The sequence below is a fragment of the Protopterus annectens genome, chromosome 13.part0, assembly GCF_019279795.1.
Source record: "Protopterus annectens isolate FY-2018-M chromosome 13.part0, PAN1.0, whole genome shotgun sequence".
NCBI lineage: Eukaryota > Metazoa > Chordata > Ceratodontiformes > Protopteridae > Protopterus > Protopterus annectens.
Genome location: NC_056747.1, coordinates 165,911,928 through 165,938,255, shown reverse-complemented (window position 1 = coordinate 165,938,255; position 26,328 = coordinate 165,911,928). Strand labels below are relative to the sequence as shown.

At 44.0% G+C, this 26,328-nt stretch overlaps 1 protein-coding gene across 1 annotated transcript in view; it reads left to right on the top strand.

Annotated features, from left to right (window-relative positions):
• The window catches only part of MYO9B (myosin IXB), a 1,188,949-nt gene that overhangs the window by 67,564 nt on the left and 1,095,057 nt on the right, over nucleotides 1-26,328 (top strand). Inside the window, exon 5 of the mRNA XM_044054768.1 lies at nucleotides 25,145-25,274. Coding sequence (XP_043910703.1) covers nucleotides 25,145-25,274 — 130 coding nt within the window. The remainder of the gene's footprint in view (nucleotides 1-25,144; nucleotides 25,275-26,328) is intronic.

Sequence of the window (26,328 nt, the reverse complement as noted above, 5' to 3'; positions counted from 1 at the left end):
CAGGCCGCCTCTGACTCCCACGTGGAGATGGCTGGACCTTCGGACGCACAAGTTATTCAGCCTACCGAGACTAACCTTTCAGAAGGATCCAGAGTAGCTGAGCAACCCACAGCTTCAGAGGGTGTCTTCAGACCTACTCAGTTAAGCATTAAACCCTCAGCTAAGTCTAAACCTCCTTTAAAATCAAAGAAACAAATGCAGCATTCTCCAGGGCAGGCCTCCATGCCTAAGAAACAAATGCTCAAAGTGGCCGAAGACCTTATCACTCTGATCAGGGGGACCCCATCCCCCTCCTGATAAAAGGCCTAGACAGGATGCAGACTATGACTCATCCGACCAGGTGTCCATCTCTTCTGAGTCATCCTCAGACCTAGGATACTCTTTACCCCCTTATGAAGATTCTGATGCTATGGAATCAATTCCATCAGCCTCACCGCCTGAGGACTACTCCTTTGGGGAAACCCTACATACCATGAGGGAGCATTTCCACTGGGAAGGCCAGGATTACTCAGAATCCAAGAAAAGGCTCAGAGACTTCCTTTTATTACCTCAACACAGACCCCTTGCTATTCCGCCAGTGTTAGATAATGTGGATGATGTGTATACTGAAGCCAGCTTGAACACAACGGCCCAGATGGCTTATCTCATGCCAGACAAGCAAGGACAACTGATACAGTACTTTCCATTGATGGCAACAAAGACCCAACTCCCTGCAAGACAAAATTCTGCAGGCCTTGAGTTACATGGCATCCTGCATACTACTAATTCCATATGCCAGACTGCATATGAGGAAACTACAATGGTACCTAAAGAATGTATGGTCTCAACACTGTCAAAGTTTGGAAACAGTTATACCACTAATCCCTTGCCTTCAACAGGAGTTTCAATGGTGGGCTCAAGCTTGTCACCTCAACAAGGGACAGCCTTTTACACAACCTACAGAAAGGCAAACACTGACAACAGATGCATCGGATTACACCTGGGGAGCACACATGGCAGGCAAATGTTTTCAGGGCACGTGGCCCGCAGAACAAAGGCATCTTCACATCAATCAAAAAGAGATGCTAACTGTACAAAATGCCCTTATAGCTTTCAAGGACCTGCTACATTCAGGACAACTACTGATAAAGACAGACAATACCACAGTTATGTGGTACATAAACAAGCAAGGGGGCACTCACTCCTACCCCCCCTCTATGCAGACAAGCCATGACCTTGTGGAACACAGCTATAAACCTTCAAGTTCATCTGCAAGCACAATTCCTGCCAGGAGAGAAAAAACACACAGGCAGACGACTTAAGCAGAAAAATCATGGATCCCAACAAATGGGAATTGAATCCACAAATATTCAGAATGATAACACAGAAATGATGGAGCCCGGACATAGATCTGTTTGCATCCCAAATAAACTGCCAGCTACAAAAATTCGGCACAAGGAGTTAACATCCACAAGCATGGAAAGTGGATGCCCTCTCATTCAGCTGGGAGAACCTACAAGTATACGCTTTCCCACCACTACCTCTACTGCCAAAGGTACTCATAAAAGCCAGGCAAGAAGAGCCAAAGATGATCCTGATTGCACCAGACTGGCCACGCCAGCACTGGTACCCAATCTTAAGGAGCTTGGCACAACCATCCTGGATTTTGCCTCAAACCCCACATCTGCTGACTCAGCACAACAATCAAATACTACACAGCCAGCTAAATACCTTAAACCTAGCTGCATGGAAGATTCCTTAGTCAAGCAATCAATGCCTCTCTCCAACGCTGTTATGGATGTCATTCTGGATGGCCAGAAGGCCTAGTACCAGGAAAGCCTATTTGGATAAATGGAAGAGATTCTGTGCCTGGAACCAAGCTCACAGCCTTGACCCTCTTGTCCCAAACATTCCTCAGATACTACAATACTTAACTGAGATGCTGGACAAAGGCCTCTCCTTCTCATCCATCAAGATCCATGCCTCTGCCATCTCTGCTCATTACAACACGGATCCACCAATTTTCTCTAATCCTCTGTTAAAACAGTACCTCAGAGGGGCTAAAAACATAAGACCACCCCGTAGAGCACCTACTCCAACTTGGGACCTCAACTTTGTTTTGGACAAACTAACTTTACCTCCTTTTGAGCCAGCTAACACAGCAGAATTAAAATATATCTCTTGGAAAACTGCTCTGCTCCTGGCAATAACATCAGCACGAAGAGTTTCAGAATTACAGGCACTAATGGCAGTGAAACCTTTCCTCATTTTCCACCAGGACAGGGTGTCTTTAAGAACTAACCCTACGTTTATGCCAAAGGTGGTATCCAGTGTGGCTCTAAACCAAACTATTCACCTGCCAACTTTTTATCCTGAACCACAGAATAAAGGGGAGAGACTACTGCACTCTTTGGACATACACAGGCAGTTGCGCTTCTACTTGGACAAAACTGAAGCTTTCAGAAAATCTGAACAATTATTGGTAGCATATGCTGCAGGAGCACAGGGAAAAGCCATTTCAAAACAGACTATTTCAAAATGGATAGGTCATTGTATATGTTTCTGATACACATTACCATGGAAATCCTGTACCTAGCAGCATTAGATCTCACTCCACCAGGGCAACGGCCACTTCAACTGCCTACCTCAGGGGAGTACCTACCAAGGATATTTTGGAAGCAGCAACTTGGAGTTCTGTACATACCTTCACCAAGCATTATCATCTGCCTCTATACTCTAAATCCCTAGCTGGCTTCACCACTGCAGTGCTGCAGGGCCTTATAGCCACCCCTAATGCCTTATAGAACCAGCCACACTACCTCAACTTTGGGATTCTACACAAGTGTAATAACTGCAGCAGTGTAACATGATGAGCATAGTACAGTTCTGTACCTACCATAAATGTAGATGTTCGAGTGTATACACTGCTGCAGTCCAGGTTACCCTCCCTCCTTCCCCTCTTACTGGCTGGTACGTACCTATGTCTTCTACCCTTACTACCTATGGGGAGTATTTGCTGGTATCTGTAAGTTTTTTGCTTTTCTTATGTATGTTTTATTAGCAATTGGAACTGCCTAATATTTAGAGGCACCTGACATCTGGGGCAAGAAAAACTGAAGAAAATGGTGTCAGCTGCATCTTCTATACCCCTGTCGCACTGATGGGGAGGAGGCGACAGCAGCCGACGCCGGACCAAGACTTTGGAACTCAGGCCGACTGGGGGAACCGCCTGACGGCAGGATAAACCCAAGTGTAATGACTGGCAGCAGTGTATACACTCGAACATCTACATTTATGGTAGGTACAAAACTGTACTTTTTTAGCCATCCTTCTATGGCAAAAGCTCTGTTACTGCTGTCTTCTCCCCTCTGCCCTCTTTTCACTCACTAAAAACTAGTAAGAAGGCTCTCCCTCTGCAAAGAGAATTGGATTTCTGTAACAAAGGACCAATGGGTATAAAAGATAATTTCTCAGGGATAAAATTTCTCCTTCAACGAACTTCCAATTCCAAGAGGGTACCCAGACTTGCCTCCAAATCATTGGGCAGAGGCATTGAAACAAGTCCAAACTTTCATATCCCAAGGGGCAGTAGAACATGTGCCCTCAGACCAAACAGGCAAAGGCTTTTATTCCAGACTATTCCTTGTTCCCAGAAATGAGGGAACCTAATGCCCCATCCTGTATCTATCCATTCTAAACACCTTCCTGGTGGTCCCCAAATGCAAAATGCTAACTTTGCAGCAACTGCTACCTATGCTGACAAAAAATGCCTGGTTACCCTATGTCTAAAAGATGCCTACCTCCACATCCCCTTAAGGGAATCTGGCAGGAAATTCCTTCACTTCAGAGCAGGCTTTCAACATTTTCAATTCACTGCGCTACCCTTTGGCGTATCTACTGCTCCCAGGGTGTTCAAGTGCTTAGCCCCGGTCATTGCCTTTTGCAGACAGAAAAATGTAGACATTTACCCTTATCTGGACGACTGCCTCATTCAGGCAGATTGCAAAGAAAAGCTTCTCAAGGACCTTCTTATTGTCAAAATCTTCCTAACCTCTTTAGGGTACACCACCAATTAGAGGAAATCAAGGCAAACACCCTTCAGGAAGATCATTTTCTTGGGGGGGCTCTTGCTGGACACAGCATCCATAATGGCCTTCCTATCCCCCAGAAAAACAGACTTCCTGTCTCTGTATTTTACCCAGCTCGCTTCCAGAAGTCACCTCACTGCGAGGAAGTTCCTGCAAGCTGTGGGGTACATGGCATCTTGCATTCTTCTAATTCCTCTGGCCAAGCTTCACATGACAAAAATTCAGTGGTACCTAAAGAATGTTTAGTGTTAGCACATTCAGCCTCTAGAGACCTCTGCCTGTGATCCCCTGCATAAGGGCCAAGTTTCTCTGGTGGGCAGTGGCCTATTCCCAGAACAATGGTCTTTCCTTCACCCTCCACCCAACTGGGTAGACCATTACCACCGACGCCTCAGACATAGCTTGGGGTGCTCACGTAGAAGGCAGGTGCAACTCAAGGTCTTTTGGAAGGCCCAGCACCTTTCCTTACATCCCCTCGCAGGACAACAAGCAGACCTGCTGAGAAGAACATCCTCCCCACAACATGAATGGATGCTGGACAGGACAGTCTTCCTGGATATAGTTCACCTGTGGGGCATTCCTCAAATAGCCCTTTTTGCCTCCCCCCAGAACAGACAACTGCAGGCCTTCTGCACCAAGACCTACTCCCCTCCAGCCTGGAGAGTAGACGCTTTCAGCATCTCTTGGAAGGGGAAGTTTCTATATGCCCCCCTTCCCACTAATTCAAAAAGTCCTCCTGAAAATCAGGAGAAACAAACCAAAAATCTTGTTGGTGACTCCCTACTGGCCGAGGCAGCACTGGCTCCCCCTACTTCACAATCTAGCCAAGGGCAAGTACCACAAGTTACCCCACAAGGTGGACCTTCTGACACCGCAAAAGGGAGCTCTCATCCACCCGCACTTGCCGATGTTGTCACTGACACTGTGGGTGATAAACTTTTAATTCCCTTCTGTCACCACTACTCAGAGGACCTACTACAAGAAAATCATACCTAGCTAAATGGGAATAATACTCAAAATGGTGTCGGGACAAGGGTAGGGATCCATGCATTGCTGACCCCCCCCCCCCCAGTCCTAGCTTACGTGTCAATTTATAAAAGGTGGACTGTTATACTCTTCAGTTAAAGTAAACCTCTCCGCAGTCTCAGCCTGCCTGCCCCTAGAATATGACCCATGCTAGCCAGGCTCAATGTTGAGCATTTCTTAAAATGTGTCCTACATGTTAGGCCCCCAAGGAAACCCATCCCACCACCCTGGGATCTGAACTTCATTCTGGAAAAGCTAACCCAGCACCCTTTTGAATTTGCTGGGACAGCTACCCTTCAGATGTGTACTTGGGAAACAATCCTGCTAGTGGCCATAACTTCAGCCAGAAAGGTGTCATATCTACAGGCCTTAATGGCCTGCCTCCCTTACACGACTTTCCACAAGGACAGGGTAGCACTTAGAACTAACCCCTCCTTCATGCCTAAGGTAATCAACAATTTATCTTTAAACCAGTCTATTCACCTGCCCACTTTCTTCTCCTCTCCCACCAATAAAGGGGAAAGGATTCGTCACTCCCTGGATGTACACAGACAGTTGAGATTCTGACTGGACAAAACAAAATCTATTAGGAAATCCACTCACCTCTTTATTTCATACCACCCCAGGGCCATGGGCAAGGCAGGCTGCAAACAAAACATCGCCTGCTGGATCAGAAAAGACATTTGCTTCTGTTACTCTCACCATGGCAGAACACTCCTAGTAGGAGTGAAAGCTCACTCCACCAGAGCAATGGCAGCCTGCAAAGCCTTCTTCAATGGTCTGGACACTGCTTGCATTATGGGAGCAACTACATGGTCCACCATACACACCTTCACCAAACACTACAAACTAGACAATGTCTCCAGAGCACAAGCAGGATTTGCCAGGGCAATCCTACAGGGATTCTTAGAATCAGCCTCCTCTTCCTTCCAACTAAGCTGTGGTACTCTCCCACAACAAGAATACTGCAACATAGGAATAGAAGGACATAGAATAGTTGTGTAAAATCTTACCATAACCATAAACGTCCTTCTCTTCCATGTTGCAGTATTCCTTCCCTCCCTCCAAAACCCCCTTCTTTCATTTCCCAGTACAGTATACCCTTAGCCTCCTAGTACCCTATTCTGTGCACTGGGAGCCTATGAAAACTACATAAGGGCCCTATGGCCCTATACCTGACATCACTGGCACACTCTCCTGCTGGGCCTTGTACTCCTTCTGCTGGGCTTTCAAGTTCTGAGGTCTTTGCATGCAGACGTCACATTTAAGGAAGCTGGTTTATGGCCCTACGTGTGACGTCCCATGCAGCTGCAACAGCCAAGCTGAAGCTTTTGTATAGGAGCCGACGTATGGGTCGCCTGAGGTGGAAAATCCCACAAGAGTACTGCTGCATGGAAGAGAAGGACATCTATGGTTATGGTAAGATTTTACACAACTATTCTTTGCTGGGGTACTGTCAGTGAGTTTAAACCACGCATCTGTTACTACACGGATGTCTATACTCTACAAGGAGAGGAAGTCTTGCATTGAGTAGAGTTTCTTAAGACTTCTTGCATTGAGCAGTTCCACATTCAGTTATTCCTTCATAGGTTCATTTGTTGGTACGTTTCAGTTTGGCTTTGCCTGTCTTTGGATCCTTCTGAAAATAGTTTCCCTGAAGGCAGCTGGATACAGGTGTTGAATCTCACACATGCCTCTCGATTTTCCTTGATTATTTGTATAAAATTGCTTCTCTTTTACCTGATATACAGTAAATAATCATTTTCTACAAACATTCTCCTCACTTCAATTTTTAATACTTCCCCCTTCACTGTTTTGTCAGATCACCTTTTTTCTGGTATGATTACATCTTCAGTAATACAGATCTTGCTGCTTTCTCATGGCCAGATTTTGAGCATACACTCTGTGCCCTTTCAATTAACAAATAATGCTGAATAAAATTGAATACTAATCCATTTACTTGTGCTTTCATAAAATGAATGCAGTACTTTCCTTCCAGTTTCTCTGCATGTTCTGTCTTTTAGCTCGACCGTTTTTTAAACCACTCTTGAGATGGCTCACACTCACAGTCTTTTCTTCTTTTCAGTCTGTTTGCATTCTTCTCAGTTCATCTGAATAACTAAAGGTTGTTTTTTTTCAGCCTTTTGTTGTTTGAGTTCATATACTCCAATGTTTCATTTATTTTAACAGCTCTGGATACATGTGTTTTATTTATTTTCCTTTAAATTACTGGAAGTAGTCTGTTTTGCCAAAGCTGAAGCTTGAATTGTTTAAAAAAAAATAATCTGTAGGCGTCTTCCCTGCCAGTGATGTTCATCATGTTACACTGCTGCAGTCATTACACTAGGGGTTATCCTGCCACCAGGCGGTCCCGCAGTCGGCCTGAGTTCCAAAGTCTTGGTCCTGTGTCGGTTGCTGTCGCTTCTTTCCTGACGTCAGTGCGCCAGGGGTATATAAGATGCATCTGACGCCATTTTCTTCAGTCTTTCTTGCCACGCAGTGCCCGAAGCAGAAGCAGTTCGCAAGTGCCGGTTGGCCGACTCCTGAGATTGTCGAAGTCGAATTTCAGATCCGAAGTCTTCAATAAAGCCAAGTACCCCATTGGGGAAACGTTTTCCTTGCCTCAGACCGATGTCAGAAAAAGTTAATAATTGTATTTCTTGTGGGAAGCAAATACCTCATAAGGACTTCCACTCTTACTGTATCCCATGCCTAGGCCCTGATCACGACGTCACTAGTTGTTGGTTTTGTGCTAGATTTAACAAACGCACTATAAAAAGACGTTTTGATTTTGCTTTGCACTACTTTGGCCGAAGGTTCAATTATACGATGCCGTCGGATCAGCCGACGACCTCAATACTGAAAAAACGCAAAGACAAGGATTAAGACAGACATCAGAGGTCCAAAACCATCGAAGAAACATCTTCTAGGCCAGTCACCGGTTCTCAGTGAGGTGCTTTCGCAGCCCTTGACAGCCACTACCTCAGAGCCACAGGCCGCTTCCGACTCCCACATGGAGACATCTAGGCTTCTGGAAACTCAAGGTACTGGGCCTACGGAAACTAATCCCTCAGATGGGTCCGGAGCCGCTGAGCAGGTATCTGCTTCTGAGGGTGTTTTCAGACCTTCACAATTTACCATTAAAACAACAGCCAAGACAAAGGTACCATTAAAGACAAAGAAACAAATACAGCATTCTCCTGGACAGTCCTCCATGCCTAAGAAACAGATGCTTAAAATGGCCGAAGACCTCATTACTGTAATCAGGGGTCCCCATCCCCCTCCTGAGAAAAGGCCTAGGCAGGATACAGACTATGACTCCTCTGATCAGGTTTCCATTTCTTCTGATTCCTCTACAGACTAGGGATACTCTCTACCCCCCTATGAGGACTCTGATGCTGAAGAATCTATCCCTTCAGCCTCTCCTCCTGAGGATTATTCTTTTGGGGGGAAACTTTACATACCATGAGGGAGCATTTCCATTGGGAAAGCCAGGATTACTCCGAATCCAAGAAAAGGCTCAGGGATTTCCTTTTTTTACCTTAACACAGGCCCCTGGCTATTCCGCCAGTGTTAGATATTGTGGATGATGTGTTCTCTGAATCCAGTTTATCTCGAGACTCTTTGCCCCCTGCTCCAGCCAAGCCAGATAGGTATTATAGAGTCCCTGACTCTCACAAGTTTCTTTACAAAAACCCTTCTGCTGATCCAGAAACTATTTCCCAGGGTCCAAAAGGGGTTAAGGCTTCCATTGCAAAAAATCCAGTACCCTTGGACAGAGATTCCAGAGTTTTTGATAGATGGGGGAAGAAAGTATACACTTCTGCAACTTTAGCAGTAAGAGCTTTAAATTGCCAGTTTCACATGCTTAAGTACCAACAATATTTAATGGCTCAGTTAAAACAGAAAATGCTTGCAAGCTCAGAAGCTCCTGATTGTAAAGAAATGCAGGATTTATTGCATGCAGTTGAACATACTCTGCAATGTGGTTTTGATTCTTTGGAGGCCTCTTGTAGAGCCGCTGTTACAGGTTCTGTGATTCGAAGACATGCTTGGTTAAAAGAACAAAGTTTGCCTGATCATGTGAAGGCAAATTTATTGGATGCTCCTTTACAGCATGATACTTTGTTTGGTGTTAAGGCAGAAGAGGTGTTAAAGAAAATGGAGGATAAAGCTAAATCTGTGCAAACAGTCAAGGATTTCTTACAGGTACAGCCACCTCGGTTTTGCAGAAATTGGCCAACAAAGAATTGGTCCTTTCCAGTGTCAGACAAGCCACAGAGAGGCAGATACAGACGCCCAAGAGGCAGATCTCAACCCCAAGGCTCAGACAGACAACGACAGTGGAGCACCTCAATCCCAGAAGGTGGTGAGGACAAGTCCCAACCTTACAGGAAACAGTCACAATGACTTCCCCTTTGTACGCCAAGCACGTCCCTTTTGGAAGCCCCCTTAGGGTGAAAACTAGCACTTTTTTTCTCAAAACTGGCAAACGATCACCCAGGACAAGTGGGTCCTGAATATTGTGTCTCAAGGTTACAGATTCCACTGTCATACTTTACCAAGGCTAAAAGGAATGCCAGACCTGCCACAAAATCAGTGGGCAGAGGCACAAAAACAAATTTCAGCCCTCATGGACATGAGAGCTATTCAAAAAGTACCACAACAGGAACAAGGACAAGGATTTTACTCGACTCTTCCTGGTCCCCAGAAAGGATAAGGCCTGGAGACCCATACTAGACCTTTCAATTCTGAATACTTACGTGGATATTCCGAAATTCAAAATGTTGACATTACAGCAGCTTCTACCCATGCTGGGCAGGAAGGCTTGGCTTGTTACTCTGGACCTCAGAGGCATACCTGCATGTCCCTATCAGACAAAATTGCAGAAGATACCTCAGATTCAAAGCTGGTACAATGCACTACCAATTTTCTGCACTGCCCTTTGGGTTATCTACTGCGCCCAGGGTCTTCACAAAGTGCCTGGCACCTGTAATTGCATTTTGCAGACAAAAAGGAATTCAAATATATCTAAAAAATATATATAAAAGGAATTTAAATATATGTAAATATATATGAAATATATATATTTCAGGTATGTACCATACCTGGACGACTGCCTCATTCAAGCAGAGACAAAGGACATTCTTCTACAGCATCTGGCGTTTGTAAAAAGGTTGCTAATTTCTCTAGGGTACACAGTAAATGAAAAGAAGTCAAAACTGGGTGCCAGCTTAAATACAATGGCCCAGATGGCTTACCTCACCCCAGACAAGTTCAACTAACTCAATATTTTCAATTGCTGGCAAGGAAGTCCCATCTCCCTGCAAGAAAAATTCTGCAGGCCCTGGGATTCATGTCATCCTGCATATTACTAATACCATATGCCAAGACTGCATGTGAGGAAATTACAATGGTACCTGAAGTGTTTGGACTCAACACTCTCACAGTTTAGAAGCAGTAATACCAATGATTCCCTGCCTACAACAGGAGTTTCGATGGTGGACATAGGCATGTCACCTAAACAAGGGTCAGCCTTTTACCCAACCCACAGCCAGGCAAACTCTAACAACAGATGCTTCGGATTACGCCTGGGGAGCACACATGGCAGGAAAATGCATTCAGGGTAAGTGGACCACAGACCAGATGCATCTTCACATCAATCAAAAAGAGATGTTGGCTGTTCAAAATGCCCTAACATCTTTCAAGGACCTTCTACATCCAGGACAATTACTACTAAAGACAGACAACACCACAATAATGTGGTACATAAACAAGCAAAGGGGCACTCATTCTTCTCCCCTATGCAGGCAAGCCATGACCTTGTGAAACAGCTCTAGCGTATCAAGTCCACCTGCAAGCACAATTCCTGCCAGGAAAGAAAAATACTCTGGCAGACGATCTAAGCAGAAATATCATGGATCCTCACGAATGGAAATTGAATCCACAAATCTTCAGCATGGTAACACAAAAGTGGGGATGCCCAGACATCTTTTTGCCTCCCCACTGAATTGCCAACTACAAAAATTCTGCACAAGGACTTATCACAAACGAGCATGGAAAGTGGATGCTCTTCTGTTCAGCTGGAAAAACCTAAAAGTTTATGCCTTCCCGCCACTGCCTCTCCTTTCAAAGGTACTCCTAAAAGCCAGACAAGAAAAACCACAGATGATCCTGATTGCTCCAGACTGGCCACGCCAGCACTGGTACCCTATTTTAAGGAACTTGGCTCAAGGCCCACCATGGATTTTGCCTCAAATTCCACACCACCTGACTCAACAAAACAATCAGATCCTACACGGTCAGCTCAAAACCCTAAACCTGACTACATGGCAGATACATTAGTCAAACAGGCAACACCTCCCTCTAAAGCTGTTATGGATTTCATTTTAGAGGCCAGGAGGCCTAACACCAGGAAAGCTTACTCAGAAAAATGGAAGAGATTCTGCGCCTGGAACCAGGCTCAAAGCCTTGACCCTCTTGTTCCAAACATTACTCAGATTTTACAATACTTAACTGAGATGCTGGACAGAGACCTATCCTTCTCATCAATTAAGATGCACGCCTCTGACTTTTCAGCATATTACAACACGGATCCTCCTTTATTTTCTCATCCCTTGCTAAAGCAGTACCTCAGAGGGGCTAAGAAACATAAGACCGCCCCGGAGAGCACCAACTTGGGACCTCAATTTCGTTTTGGAAAAACTGACCCTACCACCTTTTGAGCCAGCCAATACAGCCGATCTAAAATTTTTATCATAGAAAACAGCTCTGCTCCTGGCAGTAACTTCAGCACGAAGAGTCTCGGAGCTACAGGCATTAATAGCAGTGGAACCTTATTTTCCATCAGGACAGGGTATCTTTAAGGACAAACCCTACCTTTATGCCAAAGGTGGTATCTAGTGTGGCTCTTAACCAAAACGTCCATTTGCCAACTTTTTATCCAAACCCCCAGAATAAAGGGGAGAAACTTCTGCATTCTTTGGACATACACAGGCAGCTACGCTTCTACTTGGACAAAACAGAGGCTTTCAGGAAAACTGAGCAACTGTTTGTAGCATATGCTACAGGATCACAGGGCAAGGCTATCTCAAAGCAGACTATATCCAAATGGATAGGACACTGTATTCGTTACTGCTATACACAGCATGGAAAATCAGTCCCAAATGACATTAGGCCACATTCCACCAGGGCAACAGCCACTTCAGCAGCCTTTCTCAGAGGAGTTACCTACCAAGGAAATTTTGGAGGCTGCAACTTGGAGTTCAGTGCACACCTGTACCAAGCATTACCATCTGCCTCTTTACTCTAAATCCAGAGCAGGATTTGCCACTGCAGTTCTGCAGGGCCTCATAGCCAATCTGAACTCTTTATAGACCAGCCACCCAACCTCAGCTTTGGGATTCTACCCAAGTGTAATGACTGCAGCAGTGTAACACGATGAACATAGTAGTTTTGTACCTACCATAAATGTAGATGTTCGAGTGTTCACACTGCTGCAGTCCAGGTTACCCTCCCTCAATCCCCTCTGAACTAGCTGGACTTATCTGTACCTTTCTATCCTATACAACCTTTGGGGTGTATTTGCTGGTAACTGAAGGTATTGTTTTTATTGTATATTTTTGATTAGCAATATGTATTGCCTACCTACTTGGGGGCACCTGACATCTGGGGCAAGAAAAACTGAAGAAAATGGTGTCGGATGCATCTTATATACCCCTGGCACACTGACGTCAGGGAAGAAGTGACAGCAACCGACACAGGACCAAGACTTTGGAACTCAGGCCGATTGCGGGACCGTCTGATGGCAGGATAACCCCTAGTGTAATGACTGCAGCAGTGTGAACACTCTAACATCTACATTTATAGTAGGTACAAAACTGTACTTTTTTTTCCATCTTTTTTGTTTGATTTTCTTTCAGGTTCTCTAAATTTCTTCTTTGCTGGTATTCAGGCAGTGTACTTACTAGTCGATAACTAAATTTTACTGGGGGGGGGGGGCAGTAACACTGCTTGGACCCACTTGAAGTACACCATGTATGAAAATTTATTTCAGAATGAGCACTTAAAGGCAGGGTCTTCATCAGAATCTGTTTTACAGATGGAGTGGCAAACTTCTTAATGCAAAGATGCAGGAAATAATTTAGCACTTTAGTTTATCTAGTCTGAGGTAACCAGTTTGCTGCTTCTCTGTTTGCAAATATTTGAGGACAGAGCTAGTGATTGTTTTGTCTGTAAATTTGAGTGGGTGAAATCAGTCCTGGAAACATTCTTCCTACAACCATATTTTGGTCTTACACTGTAAGCCGTATGGCTTCAGTTCCCTTCTTTGCTTTTTGCACTGATCACCACCTCTGCACGTTTCAAGTGATGGGTTCTGTTAGGGCAACTTCACATTGTCTTTGCATCCAAGTCACTACTGTTACGTAGCTTAGTGGAAGAAGGTGGCACAATGTTTAATGTAGCTACAGAAGAACATTTTAATGAATGACAACATCGCACAAGATGTGGCTGAATAGTCTCATTTCTTGGTTTGAAAATCTCTAAGAACTTCTCTAATCTCACACATCATCTGACTTGTGTAGTAGTTCTTTATTATCTCTTCAAGGGATTGTTGTAGCATACCATCTTCAGTATCTCTCATCAAAGAAAGGTTTTCACTGTCCCTCTGTGACAGTACTTGGGCTTTTTTGTTTGCTAGAAACACTGCTATCCTCATTCAAGTTGTTTAAATCATTGGTTATTTTCTCATGCCAAAGTAGAATTCATAAAGACGTTCTTCTGTAGCTGAATTAGATAGTGTCACCTTCTTCCGTACATGGTGTAATTCAACAAGTGGAAGTGTTCTTTTTGATTATTAGTTATTCAGTGACGTTTATGCCAATTAGTTTTTCTTGAACTTTACTGAAATTGACAGCATCACCAACTGTTATTTCTCAGCTTCTTTTTTCATACTGGGAGATCTGGAATTAAGCTGTTAAGTGTGCGGCCATATTGGAAGCCCACAATAGTCCGTTTTTAAGTAAAAACGCTATATGGTTTTGGTCTGAGTAGCCTTAATGTATTTTTGAAGGAGGGAGATATGCAAGAGAGTATCCAATTAAATACAATGAATGGTTACATTTTACTGTTTGTCAGAGTTGTATGTTATTTTATGTATTTTGTTTTTAAACAAAATTTAGCAAACTTCCTCTAAGGGGCTACATTACCTTTTATGTATGACACATATATGTGATTGTGACAGTTGTCAGTATGAGTTGCTAAGTCCTGCTGTGTCGATCCTAACACATGAAGTGCCACATAAACGTACTGCTCTGTACATTGATACACATCAAAGACACCCCCCCCCCTTGCACCCATCACCAAATGTACTAATGCTGACATCACACAGCATTGGGAATGGGAGTAAACTTTCTTTCCCACTGATGTCCTTCAAGAATGCAACTGCAGTCCTTACATATGGGTTGTCCTGCCTCAGGCAGCCCTCTGTCGGCCGGATTCCAAAGTCTGGGTCCGACGTCGGCTGATGTCGCCTCCTCCCCGACGTCAGAGCGGCAGGGGTATAAAAGCATCAGCCGACGCCATCTTCCTCAGTCTTTCTTGCCGCGTGGTGCCCGAAGCAGAAGCAGTTCGCAAGTGCCGGTCTGTCAGCTCCTGTGTTTTACGTATCCGAAGTCATCAAAAAAGCTAAGTACCCTGTTGGGGATCTTTTTCTTGCCTCAGCCGATGTCAGAAAAAACTGAAAAAGTTAATAACTGTTTGTCTTGTGGTAAACAAATGCCTCATAAGGACTTCCATTCTTACTGCCTCCCCTGCCTTGGCCCAGACCACGACATCTCGGCCTGTGCTTGCTTCAATAAGCGCACCCTCAGGCGCTGGGCAGAGTTTGCTGAAGACTTTTTTGGCGATAAATTCTCTTATACCATGCCGTCGGAACAACCGACACCTCATATTTCCAAAAAACGGAAGGACCGGGACTGACATCCTTGGCCCGCGACTTCCACCAACACCACGCCAAAAATTACCGTGAGTGCATCGGTCTCTTCTGAGGCGGTTGTTCCATTGCTCCGGACCGACGACACCGCTTTACCGATCACTCCGGCCCTGGAGCCTGTGCCGGTGGTTGATTTTCCTCCAGATACTGAAGCCCAAGATTTGCCTGAGACCATACCAGTGGACAAGGTTACTCCAGCACATGGGGCAGCTAGGCCCCCTATGTCTATGTCTATCAAGGCCTACACACGTGCTAAGGCTGCTAGCCAGGCTAAGTCTCACCCTCCTAAAGCTTTGCCTCATCCCACTACTGATAAACAAATCATGTCTTTAGCTGCAGATTTAATTTCTTTAATCAGAGGCTCCCAGGCCCATCCTGACAGAGGATCTCAGCCACTTTCTGAGAAAAGGCCCAGGGTTGAGCATACAGACACCCTTTCTTCAGATGAAGCCTCTGGTGACTCTGATCACTCAGATACCCAGGAAGAATCCTTCCAGGCCTACGAGGATTCAGATGCGGAGGATTCTATCCCCTCTGCCTCTCCTCCTGAGGATATTTCTTTTGGGGAAATTCTCCACTCCATGAGAGAGCACTTTCAGTGGCAAGGCCAGGAATTCTCCGATTCCAGGAAATGGCTTTGTACCTTCCTTAAGCTTCCCCAACACAGGCCTTTAGCTATCCCTCCAGTGCTAGATGTTCTGGATGATGTGTACTCGGATTCGAGTGCTTCTCCTGATTCTCTCCCCCCTGCTCCTGTCAAGCCGGACAGATACTACAGGGTTCCTGAAACTCACAAACATTTCTTTAAGGCCCATGCTGTTGATCTAGTAACAATTTACCAGGGGCCCAAAGGGGTGACAACATCCATGGCCAAGAATCCTTTGCCCTCAGACAGGGAAGCTAGGTCCCTGGAGAGGTGGGGCAAAAAAGTTTATACCTCAACCACACTTGCCATGAGAGCCCTCAATTGCCTTTTTCATATGTTTCAGTATCAGGATTTCTTGATGGATGATTTGCAGAAAAAGTTAGCCTCTCCTGAGCCTTTAGATAGAAAGGCCTTGCAGGATGTGGTTCACAACACACAACAGGTTAGCAATCATTTTCTTCAGTGTGGATATGATGCATTGGAAGCTTCATGTAGGGCAGCTATGACAGGGGCAGTCATACGTAGACATGTATGGTTAAAAGAAAAGCCATTACCAGATCATGTTAAAGCAAAGCTTCTAGATGCACCTCTGGAAAAACACAAGCTGTTTGGTGCTAATGCTCAGGATGTGTTGAAATCAATTGAGGAAAAGGCTAAATCAGTGCAAACAGTCAAGGATTTCCTCCAGGTTCAGCCTCCTAGGTTCAGCAGGAATTGGCCTTCTAAGAACTGGTTGTTTCCGGACACTGACAAGTTTCAAAGGGGGAAAAACAGGCATGCCCGAGGAAGAGGGCAATACAGAGGCTCCTACAGGGGACGCCAATGGCAACCGACTAATCAGAGAAGTGGCGCAGGGACTTCCCCTGCTCCACAGGGACAATCACAATGACTTGCCTTTGACACCGCCGACCAAGGCTCAAAGAGAAGCACCTTTAGGCGGAAAATTATCCTTATTTTCAAAAAAATTGGCACATTTTAACAAAGGACAAATGGGTTCTGGACATAATAGACCAAGGCTACAGGTTCCACTTCCATACTTTACCAACAAGACAAGGCATGCCAAACCTGCCACAAAATCAAAGGGCAGAGGCATTCGAACAAGTTTCAAAGCTGAGACGAATCAAAGCAATAGAAAAGGTTCCTCCTCAGGAACAAGGCCAGGGATTTTACTCAAGACTGTTCCTTGTTCCAAGAAAAGAAAAGCAATGGAGACCTATACTGGACTTGTCCGCTCTAAACACTTTTCTCATTGTACCAAAATTCAAAATGCTGACGCTACAGCAACTCCTTCCCATGCTGGGCAAGGGGTCTTGGCTGGTTACTCTGGACCTCAAGGAGGCATACCTGCATGTCCCAATCAGACACAGTTGCAGAAGATACCTCAGATTTCTTGCAGGGTCAGAGCATTATCAATTCTCAGCATTGCCTTTTGGCTTATCTACTGTGCCCAGAGTATTCACGAAATGCCTGGCATCAGTAATTGCACACTGCAGGCTCCAGGGGATACAAATATACCCTTACCTGGACGACTGCCTTATACAAGCGGACAACAAGCAAGCCTTGACGAAAAACTTGAATTATGTCATTCACTTACTACAGGCTTTGGGATACACAGTCAACTCACAAAAATCAAGACTACTGCCATCCCAACAAATAACTTTTCTAGGAGCCAAACTAGACACAGAATCACAAATGGCTTACCTCACAGAAGAGAAGCAAGAACAATTACCACATTACTTCAAAAGCCTAGCTAAGCTCACCCAGATGACTGCAAGGAAATTCCTGCAGGCCCTGGGTTTCATGGCATCTTGCATTCTACTGATTCCACTGGCAAGACTACACATGAGAAAATTACAATGGTACCTAAAAGGTTTATGGTCTCAACACAGCCACAACTTGGAAGCAATTATTCCACTCATCCCATGTCTACAAAGGGAATTTTTGTGTTGGGCCCAAGCAAGCCAGTTAAACAAAGGTATGCCTTTCAACAAGCCTCAAACAAGCCAAACCATTACAACAGAAGCCTCAGACCATGAATGGGGGGGGCGCACATGGAGGGCAGATGTATTCAAGGGCAATGGACTCCCCAGGAAGTACATTTGCACATCAATCAAAAAGAGATGTTAGCAGTAATGCATGCAGTCGAGGCCTTCGGAAAATATCTTCAACAAGGTCATCTACTAATAAAGACAGACAACACCACTGTTACGTGGTACATAAACAAGCAGGGAGGTACTCATTCTTACCCCCTTTGCAGACTAACAATGACTCTTTGGGAAAAATCCCTGAAACTGAACATACAGCTACAATCCCAGTTTGTTCCGGGCAGGGACAATGTTCTAGAGGACAGTCTAAGCAGAAACATCCTGGATCCACACGAATGGATGTTGCATCCATACATTTTTGCACAAATAACTTCTGCATGGGGGAGGCCAGACATAGATCTGTTTGCCTCCCACCTCAATCATCATCTGAAAAAGTTCTGCTCGAGGTCACACCATCCACAAGCCTGGAAAATAGATGCTCTCTCATTCAGCTGGAGCTCTCTAACAATCATCTATGCATTCCCACCTCTACCACTGATGACCAAGGTGTTACTGAAGATCAAAGCAGAGCAACCGAAAGGCATCTTAATAGCTCCAGATTGGCCAAGACAGCACTGGTATCCATTACTAAGGAGCATAACTTGCACCAAACCGTGGCCCCTGCCTCAATGGTCTCCACTCTTTACTCAGCACAATTACAGGACGGGTCATCCCAACCTGCGAACCCTGCAGCTGACAGCTTGGAGGGTACCATGATTTCTCCCCATATCTCTCTCTCCAAGGAAGTTCAAAAGATATTATTGGAAGCGCGCAGACCTTCCACCAGAAAAACTTATTCAGCCAAATGGAAGAGATTCAACATCTGGAATACCAACAAGGGACAAAGATGCATCAGTAATGAGCATCCCACAGATATTGGAATACTTGGCAGACATGCTGCATAATGGACTTTCCTATTCTTCCATAAAAATACACGCTTCAGCAATTTCAGCAAGGTACAACACTGATCCAACTGTGTTTTCACATCCTTTGCTTAGACAATTTCTAAGAGGGGTAAAGAATATCAAACCTCTCAGAAAACCACCAGTGCCTGCATGGGACCTCAATTTCGTGTTGGAAAAATTAACTCTTCCTCCCTTTGAAACCAGCATATTCAGAATTGCAATTTCTTTCCTGGAAAACAGTTTTCCTGTTGGCAGTAACCTCAGTAAGAAGAGTTTCGGAGATACAGGCCCTCATGGCAGTACCTCCATTCCTCATTTTTCATCAGGACAGGGTTTCTTTAAGAACCAATCCTCCTTTTATGCCAAAAGTGATATCCAGGGTGTCTCTAAATCAAGCAATTCACCTGCCTACCTTCTTCCCCAATCCTCAAAATAAAGGGGAAAAGCTGCTGCACACTTTGGACATTCACAGACAACTACGCTACTACTTGGACAGAACAAAGGCCAACAAAGTCTGACCAACTACTTGTAGCTTACGCTCCTGGAGTGCAAGGAAAAGCAATTTCCAAACAAACAATTTCAAAATGGATTGGACATTGCATCAGATTCTGTTATTCTTTCCATGGAAAGGGTGTGCCAGCCAATATCAGGCCACACTCCACCAGAGCTACAGCCACCTCAACAGCCTTCCTAAGAGGGGTGGCTACAAAGGACATTCTAGAAGCTGCTACATGGAGCTCCGTGCATACATTTTCCAAGCACTACAACCTCCCTTTATATTCCCGATCCCGAGCAGGCTTTGCTTCGGCAGTCCTGCAGGGTATTTTAGCTACACCATCCTTATCTTAGAAGCCTACCACCCCCAGCTTGGCTATGGTATTCAACCCATATGTAAGGACTGCAGTTGCATTCTTGAAGGACATAGTACAGTTTTGTACCTACCATAAATGTAGATGTCCGATAGATATGCAACTGCAGTCAGGTTTTCCCTCCCTCCTACCCCTCTCTGTATTGGGTCCACTTCCCTCCTTTTATCCTTAGCTGGGGATATCTGTTATGGTGTATCTGTTTATTGCTATTGTGTATGTCTGGAATTTTTAATCCAGTTCTAATTTTAGCCTTCCTTGGAGGGCACCTGGCATCTGGGGCAAGAAACACTGAGTAAGATGGCGTCGGCTGATGCTTTTGTACCCCTGCCACTCTGACGTCGGAGAGGAGGTGATATCAGCCGACGTCGGACCCAGACTTTGGAATCTGGCCGACCGAGGGCTGCCTGAGGCAGGACAACCCATATGTAAGGACTGCAGTTGCATATCTATCGGACATCTACATTTATGGTAGGTACAAAACTGTACTTTCTGCAATCCAGCAATTGTCATTAAGGAAGTAGAATTGTGAGGATTTGAAATTGTGTAGCAAGATGCCCTCCGCCCCAATGTACAGTGGGGCCCAGGATACATCTTGTACACCTAGATGGCAACATGCACATTTCTTCCTGACCTGGGCAGACATGTACACGGTCTGTGCTGAGCTGAGTGGGAGAAGGCAAATTCAGTGCTTACTTCAGTGATAGTATGCAAATTTTTCTTTTAGGGTCCTCTTCAGTGGGCTGACCAGGTGACTAAGTTTTCTTTTAATCTTGACGGCAGTTGATTCTTTTCTTAGGCTTGCACTCCTGAGTGTGCCAGGCATGCTTCCTAGAGGGGTCCTGTTTACTGTGGTGTCACTGGTTTTGTGCCGCAGAAGATCTCATTTCTTTCTAGCTGCAGCTTGTGCAGTGTACATTTCAGCCTTGTTGTTCAGTTAAAAAAGTCCTAAATTTGATGCCGCAGAACTGCTTTGTGACCATCAGATCACTGGCCAGAATTACCACAAGCACTGCCTTTTTGCTTGAACCCAAAGCATGACATTGAGGTGTGTAGAAATTGCCAGAACTTCAAGCCAGCATTCAGAAGGCATTGTGTAGAAAGTTAGGAGTGTACTTCACCACTGACAAGCTTGCGGAAGCCCAGCATATATAACAGACAAAGGATCCTTCCCATGAAAACATAAGAGTCTGAGAAAGTGAGGAGCCTCAAAAGCCACATCATAAGTTAAGCTTTTGCCATCTGTTAACTCCACCATGGCAGTTTCTGAACTTAGTGAGGAGTCAAAACTACTCATTTGTAGATGACTGCAAGCATGAGTGGAGAGAGCCCCATTTTTTTTTATATGACACCAGTTTTAGGAGTGAGATCTGGTGAATGGGTGCTGCTTTACTATCTGTACTTCAGAACATGGATTTTAAGCCTCCTTGCATAAAGTGTGTTCTTGAGCTGCGAAAGCACATCTGAGGTTGAACTCAGCCTGGAGGTTTTGTTTACTACTTTGTCCTGTGCTAATCTTAGGTTCGAAGTGAAAGGTGAGCTGGCAGGATCTTTCTTGTCTCACTAGTTCTTTCACTGTCCCAAACACAATTTTAGATATCTGGAGTCTCTTAATGTTTGGTGGGAGAGGCCTACACCATTAAGAGGATGTGCTTTCCAACATTGTCCGTTATGCCATGCCAGGTGCAGACTTCTTACATCCTCCAGTAGCATTTATTTTAAGCAAACCCATGTGGCATGATTTGTAGCTTGTAACCCCTCCCCAAGGCACCTTTGTAAGATGCATGCAGGTTTATGACCTTGGGAGCCAACAGTTTTGAGACTTTCTCCTTGTAACCCTTCCCTGACAAAGTATTTTGGAAGAAGAAAGGCCCCTGCTACTAAGAAATAGATGAGTCTTTATCTCCATCTCCCTTTGTATGTTCTCACCTTTGGAGAGATTTTGCATTTCTTGTGCGGTTTCCTCTTGCATAGGTTAGCCTTTCATAATTCTTCCCAAATGAGGTTTAAAACTTCTCAAGAAAAGAGGAAGTTAAGGTTTCACTTCTCTATGAACCAGTTTTCAAGGTTGCTATATTTGCAGTGCAGATGCCTGCATATGCTTTCTTTTTGCTGCCATGAAGATTTAGACTGGTTCTTTAACTTTCTGTATAAGGCTCCTAAGGCTGACTTTCAGCAGTATTTCTCATGCTTAATGTAGGGCCCAAAAATGTGACAACATCCAATAACCTAGAAAGGTTTGGCAAAAAAAAGTTGAACCTTCTACCACAAGACTTTCAGAGCCTTCATTGTCCATTTCATTTCATCCTTGCTGCGTAAGACTTACTTGAAGTTCTACATACTTCCTGATTGTGAGTTGAAGGTATCTATGAAGAGTTTTCTTCACAGTTACTGTGAATGACATTTGTGTTGCCCTTTCCACATTTGATTGCACTAACCTCACTGTATGCATTGTAGTTGCCTGCCTGTATAGGTTAGCTTTCTTATAGCTCTCCTTGTTTCATGAGGACATGAATATTTCAGCTACTCATTATTGATTATGTCCTTTCTTGAGCAGGTTTTCTTCAACAGATCCTCTCAGGCTGTTGAGTGCTGCCAGAAGAAAGTATCATTTATGATCTACCACTTGTGCAGACATGCTGCAAGTCTGGATAAAAATTATTTGTTGCCATTCCCTGCACTGCCTGCTGCTGATCCGGCTTTAATATGGATTAGTCTTCCCTTCCTCATCCAATGGATGAGAGACAGTCTTTTAAATAACCATGAGCACAGCCAAAGGTAATTTCCTTTTTAATGGCCCTAAATCATTTCTTGATGACTGATTTTGGCACCCACATCACTACAGGAGTGCCCTGTACTCTCCCCATAGTTTTGCTTCTACATGTATGGCTCCAGAGAACAAAGTCAACATCTTAAAATCATCAAGCTCTCTGTCTGTTCCTACCTGCGTACGAGCAATTAACCAAGCAAGGCTAGCATCCTTCCCTCTGCCCGGTTGGTGAGCTGGCACAGGGTGCTTACACCCACCCTATCCTGCCCTGCACTTCACTCTAGGATGCAGTCAAGGTTTTATCCCTTTGTATCACAAAGCAGGTTATTTGATTTATTAATGAATTTATTTTTGTGTGGGGCTTGACCACCTGTCACTCCTCTCCATATTAACCCATTCTTTCCTTAACAGAAGGTGGTTGCTGGAGAGCAGACATCCTATAGAGGTCAGGGAAGGATATCTTTGTTTTTACGTAAGGGAAATATGGACTCAAAAAGGGGAAAGCTGCCATACTCACAGGGTGATAAGCATGTGGTGATGCTGTGTGGTTGTCACAGTAAATCTGCACTGAGTGTCACAATGTGTAGTTATTAGCAGCATGAACTGTTGCAGGAATCTCGTCTCTGGCTTCCATTTGAGGGTGTCATAGTGGTGACAACTAACCTTTTGTTCAAACATGAGTGCAATGGTTCACAGTAATAACTCTGCACCTTTGTACTGTGGAGTCTGCTGTGATGAATGATCTGTAATGCAGTTAGCTTAATTTCAAGTGCAGTGGAGCAAGTATCATTGTCGCCTCAGAGCAAGAGTTTCTCTGGTTCACTTCTGGGCTGGGGTGCCTTCAATGTGAAGTCTGCATGTCATACCTGTGCTTGCATAGTTTTTTTGCAGGTAGTCTGGTTTTCTTCCACAATCTAAAGACATGCAGTAGGTGGTTATGGCACACTAAATTGGCTATAGATGTGTGTATGCATACTTAAGTGTGGTACAGAACAACCATGGCAAGACAAGGAACCCAGTAGTATGAACCTTGTCTGTAGGTGATGGTCACTGTTGATGTGACACTCCCAGCCCCATGTGCAGAAATGGTGGTTGCAGACGGATGGATCGATCTTAATTTCAGTGCCATATAGCTAATGGGGAGTGTTAAATTCTTTCATAGTTTTTTAATGTAGCATTGTGCAGAGTAGGACTGGTTTAGAAAATCAGGCTTTTTGTGCATTAAGACATAGAAAACTGATTCTTCTGCTATAGTTTTTTAATTTAACTCTACTTAGTTTTTTGTTGAAAGCATTGTATTACAGATCTACCAAGTTTGCTCAGAGTAAGAAGAATAAAATGTGTTTTGAGGCAAAATTTGTAATTTTGAACATTTTCCGTAAGTGTTCTGCCATTACCTTCAAACAGCTGAATGTATCCACTAGCCAAGCTACAACCTGATTCTTTTCTTTCTTCTGTGGTGAATTTGTATGCATATGTAGAGCTGTCCTGCCTATTTGCATTTTTACACTGTGAATCCTGCCTTTAAAGGCAAAACATAGAACAACTTGCATTGTTTATGCTACTTCAGAATTTCAGTCTTCAACACTTAAAAATGTTTTTTTTTTTTTTTTTTTTGTGGTCATAATTTAAGATTACCACTAAGAAACTGCAACTCAAGTGTTGGCTGCAGGCCTCTGCTGCCATCTGGTTTTCAGTCTCAAAGTGATATCTATGTAGAACTTGGACTGTTTATCCAAGCAAAGCAGATTGTAACCGTTATTTATTTTCTTGTCTACTATATTTTGTGAAGAGCCCAGTTGATCTTCCAATTCTTGATTTAACACTGGGAGCTTAAGACACTGACATGATTTCCAAGCATCATTTGGCTGGAGAAGATTAGACTTGATTAAAAAAAAGTGTGATTTAGACCATTTGAACTAATATGGTCTTTGGGAAATGTGGCAGATTCTTGCAGAGCTATAGAGCTGTAGAAATGGCAGAGTTAAAGGAGCTTGTATGCTTTAGAGTTCCCATTATTAGGAATAATTTTATTGGAAACAAAGGACGCTGCTGTTTCTCATTTTTACTTGACATCACATTCCTTTCTGGAAGTTTTGGGACATGCTGGTGATGGTATGATGGTTAAGTTATGCATGCATGTATTTTTGAGGCCCACCCACTCTTTCAACTTTATTAGAAGACAGTGAAGTGAGTAGCACCTTCCAACGTTCCAAAATATAATATATAGAATGCCTTTTTTACGGTGTTACTTTTTTTGTTCCCTCTGATAATTGAACCATTGGGATAGATTTTCTTTGTCAGTATGGTATTGATGTCTGCATATAATTTGGCAGACCCCAAGTGAGGTTAACAGTATCGTCCCCTAGCTATATTACAGTGGAAATGTATATTAAAGAAAATATTCAGCGACGAGTATTCATTGATGTCAGTTAAATGCCACTACAAGTACAAACTTTGGACTTTATACATAGTTTTATGTGGAAGCATCTTTTTAAAATGTTAATGAACTAGACATGTGGTTTATTTTCTGATAACAGAGAGAAGCACTCATTAAAGAGAGTATGAAGTCTCAGGTGTCACCTGGAATATGTGCTTCCTTGTGTTGAGATTTCAGAAGTTTACATATTTAATGAGAAAAGTTGATATTGTGTCTGGCTTTTTAGAATACCATGAGTGGTAATTTGCCCTAGATTTTTCCACCAAAAAAGTGTGAATGTTTTTAGTTTAATATTGTTTTCTGTTTCTTGTCTTATTTTGGTAATGAAATGCTCTTTTTATCTTAGAATTTTCTCCGTACTTTCTGCCATTCTTTATCTGGGTAATGTTACATACAAAAGGAAAACATCTTCACGAGATGAAGGTTTGGAAGTAGGACCTCCTGAGGTTTTGTCTACCCTCTCTCAGCTTCTTCAGGTAAGAAGGAGCTAAATTGCCAGCTGTTGTATTTCAATGCAGTTAGAGATAAAAAAGAATCCCTTTCTGTTACAGATGGAGTTGACTAGCAGAGTGCTAAATTTGCTCAGATAAAGCAAGAAAGTGCTATATAATATAAAGGCGAGATAAAGGACAAAGTGGATGTTTTGAGAGCTTTGTACAGTAAAGCAGAGTTTACTTTATGCAATATATGCATAGGTTAATTTAGTACAAAGAACCACTGTTTGTCATTCACATATGTCATGAGAGAATTACCTGGTGCAGTTCGAGTCTGTGTAACAAACAGTACATTTAGTTGGTAGTATAAGATGTATGAAATACCATAACATGGGGAAGAACATCTGTCTAAAGTACTTTCCTTCATTTGCTCTTCAACCTGTGGGTTATGGATCCGAATCAGATCCAAGACGGCGGTTTCATCAGCATCTGATCCGTGCTCCAAGCTCCTCCCCTTACCCATAATACCCCTCTGTCTCCTTCCTTCCCTCAGATTTCGTTTGCTGCTGCTTGGCCAAGCAGCATGGTCTAGAGCTCCAGGCGTAGTAGGCCCTTTTGTACTGATTTTTTGTGGGTTTTACAGTTGCTATTTGTGTAGGTAGGGTTTTTCTGTCCTTTACCTTCCCTCCCCTTCGTTTCACGTCACGTTTCCTCTTTTAAAGTTGTCCCCGGCGAATAGCCGCACTCTTTGCATTGTGTGTTTAGGGGCAGCCTGTCTTTCCTCTGACTGCTCTATTTGTGCGGGGTTCAACCCAGGAACCTAAAGGATCGTTAGGCAAAGTTGATCCTCAAGGGATTTCTCCCTGCTACGGAGGTGGCTGCCTCTTGGGTTCATAGGTAAGTACTAGACTATCTGCCTGAGGGAATCTATAAGCCTAGCCAGAATGTGTTGGCTTTCGCCACCCCCTTATATTAGTTCCCTGTGCCTCTGTCCAGCAGACCCATTAGGTCCCTGTGCCTTTGTCTAGCAGAGCCACTGCAGTGATCCCCGGGGTAAATTTTCGGTTTTCCATCCACTTACCAAGGTTTCTTTTGA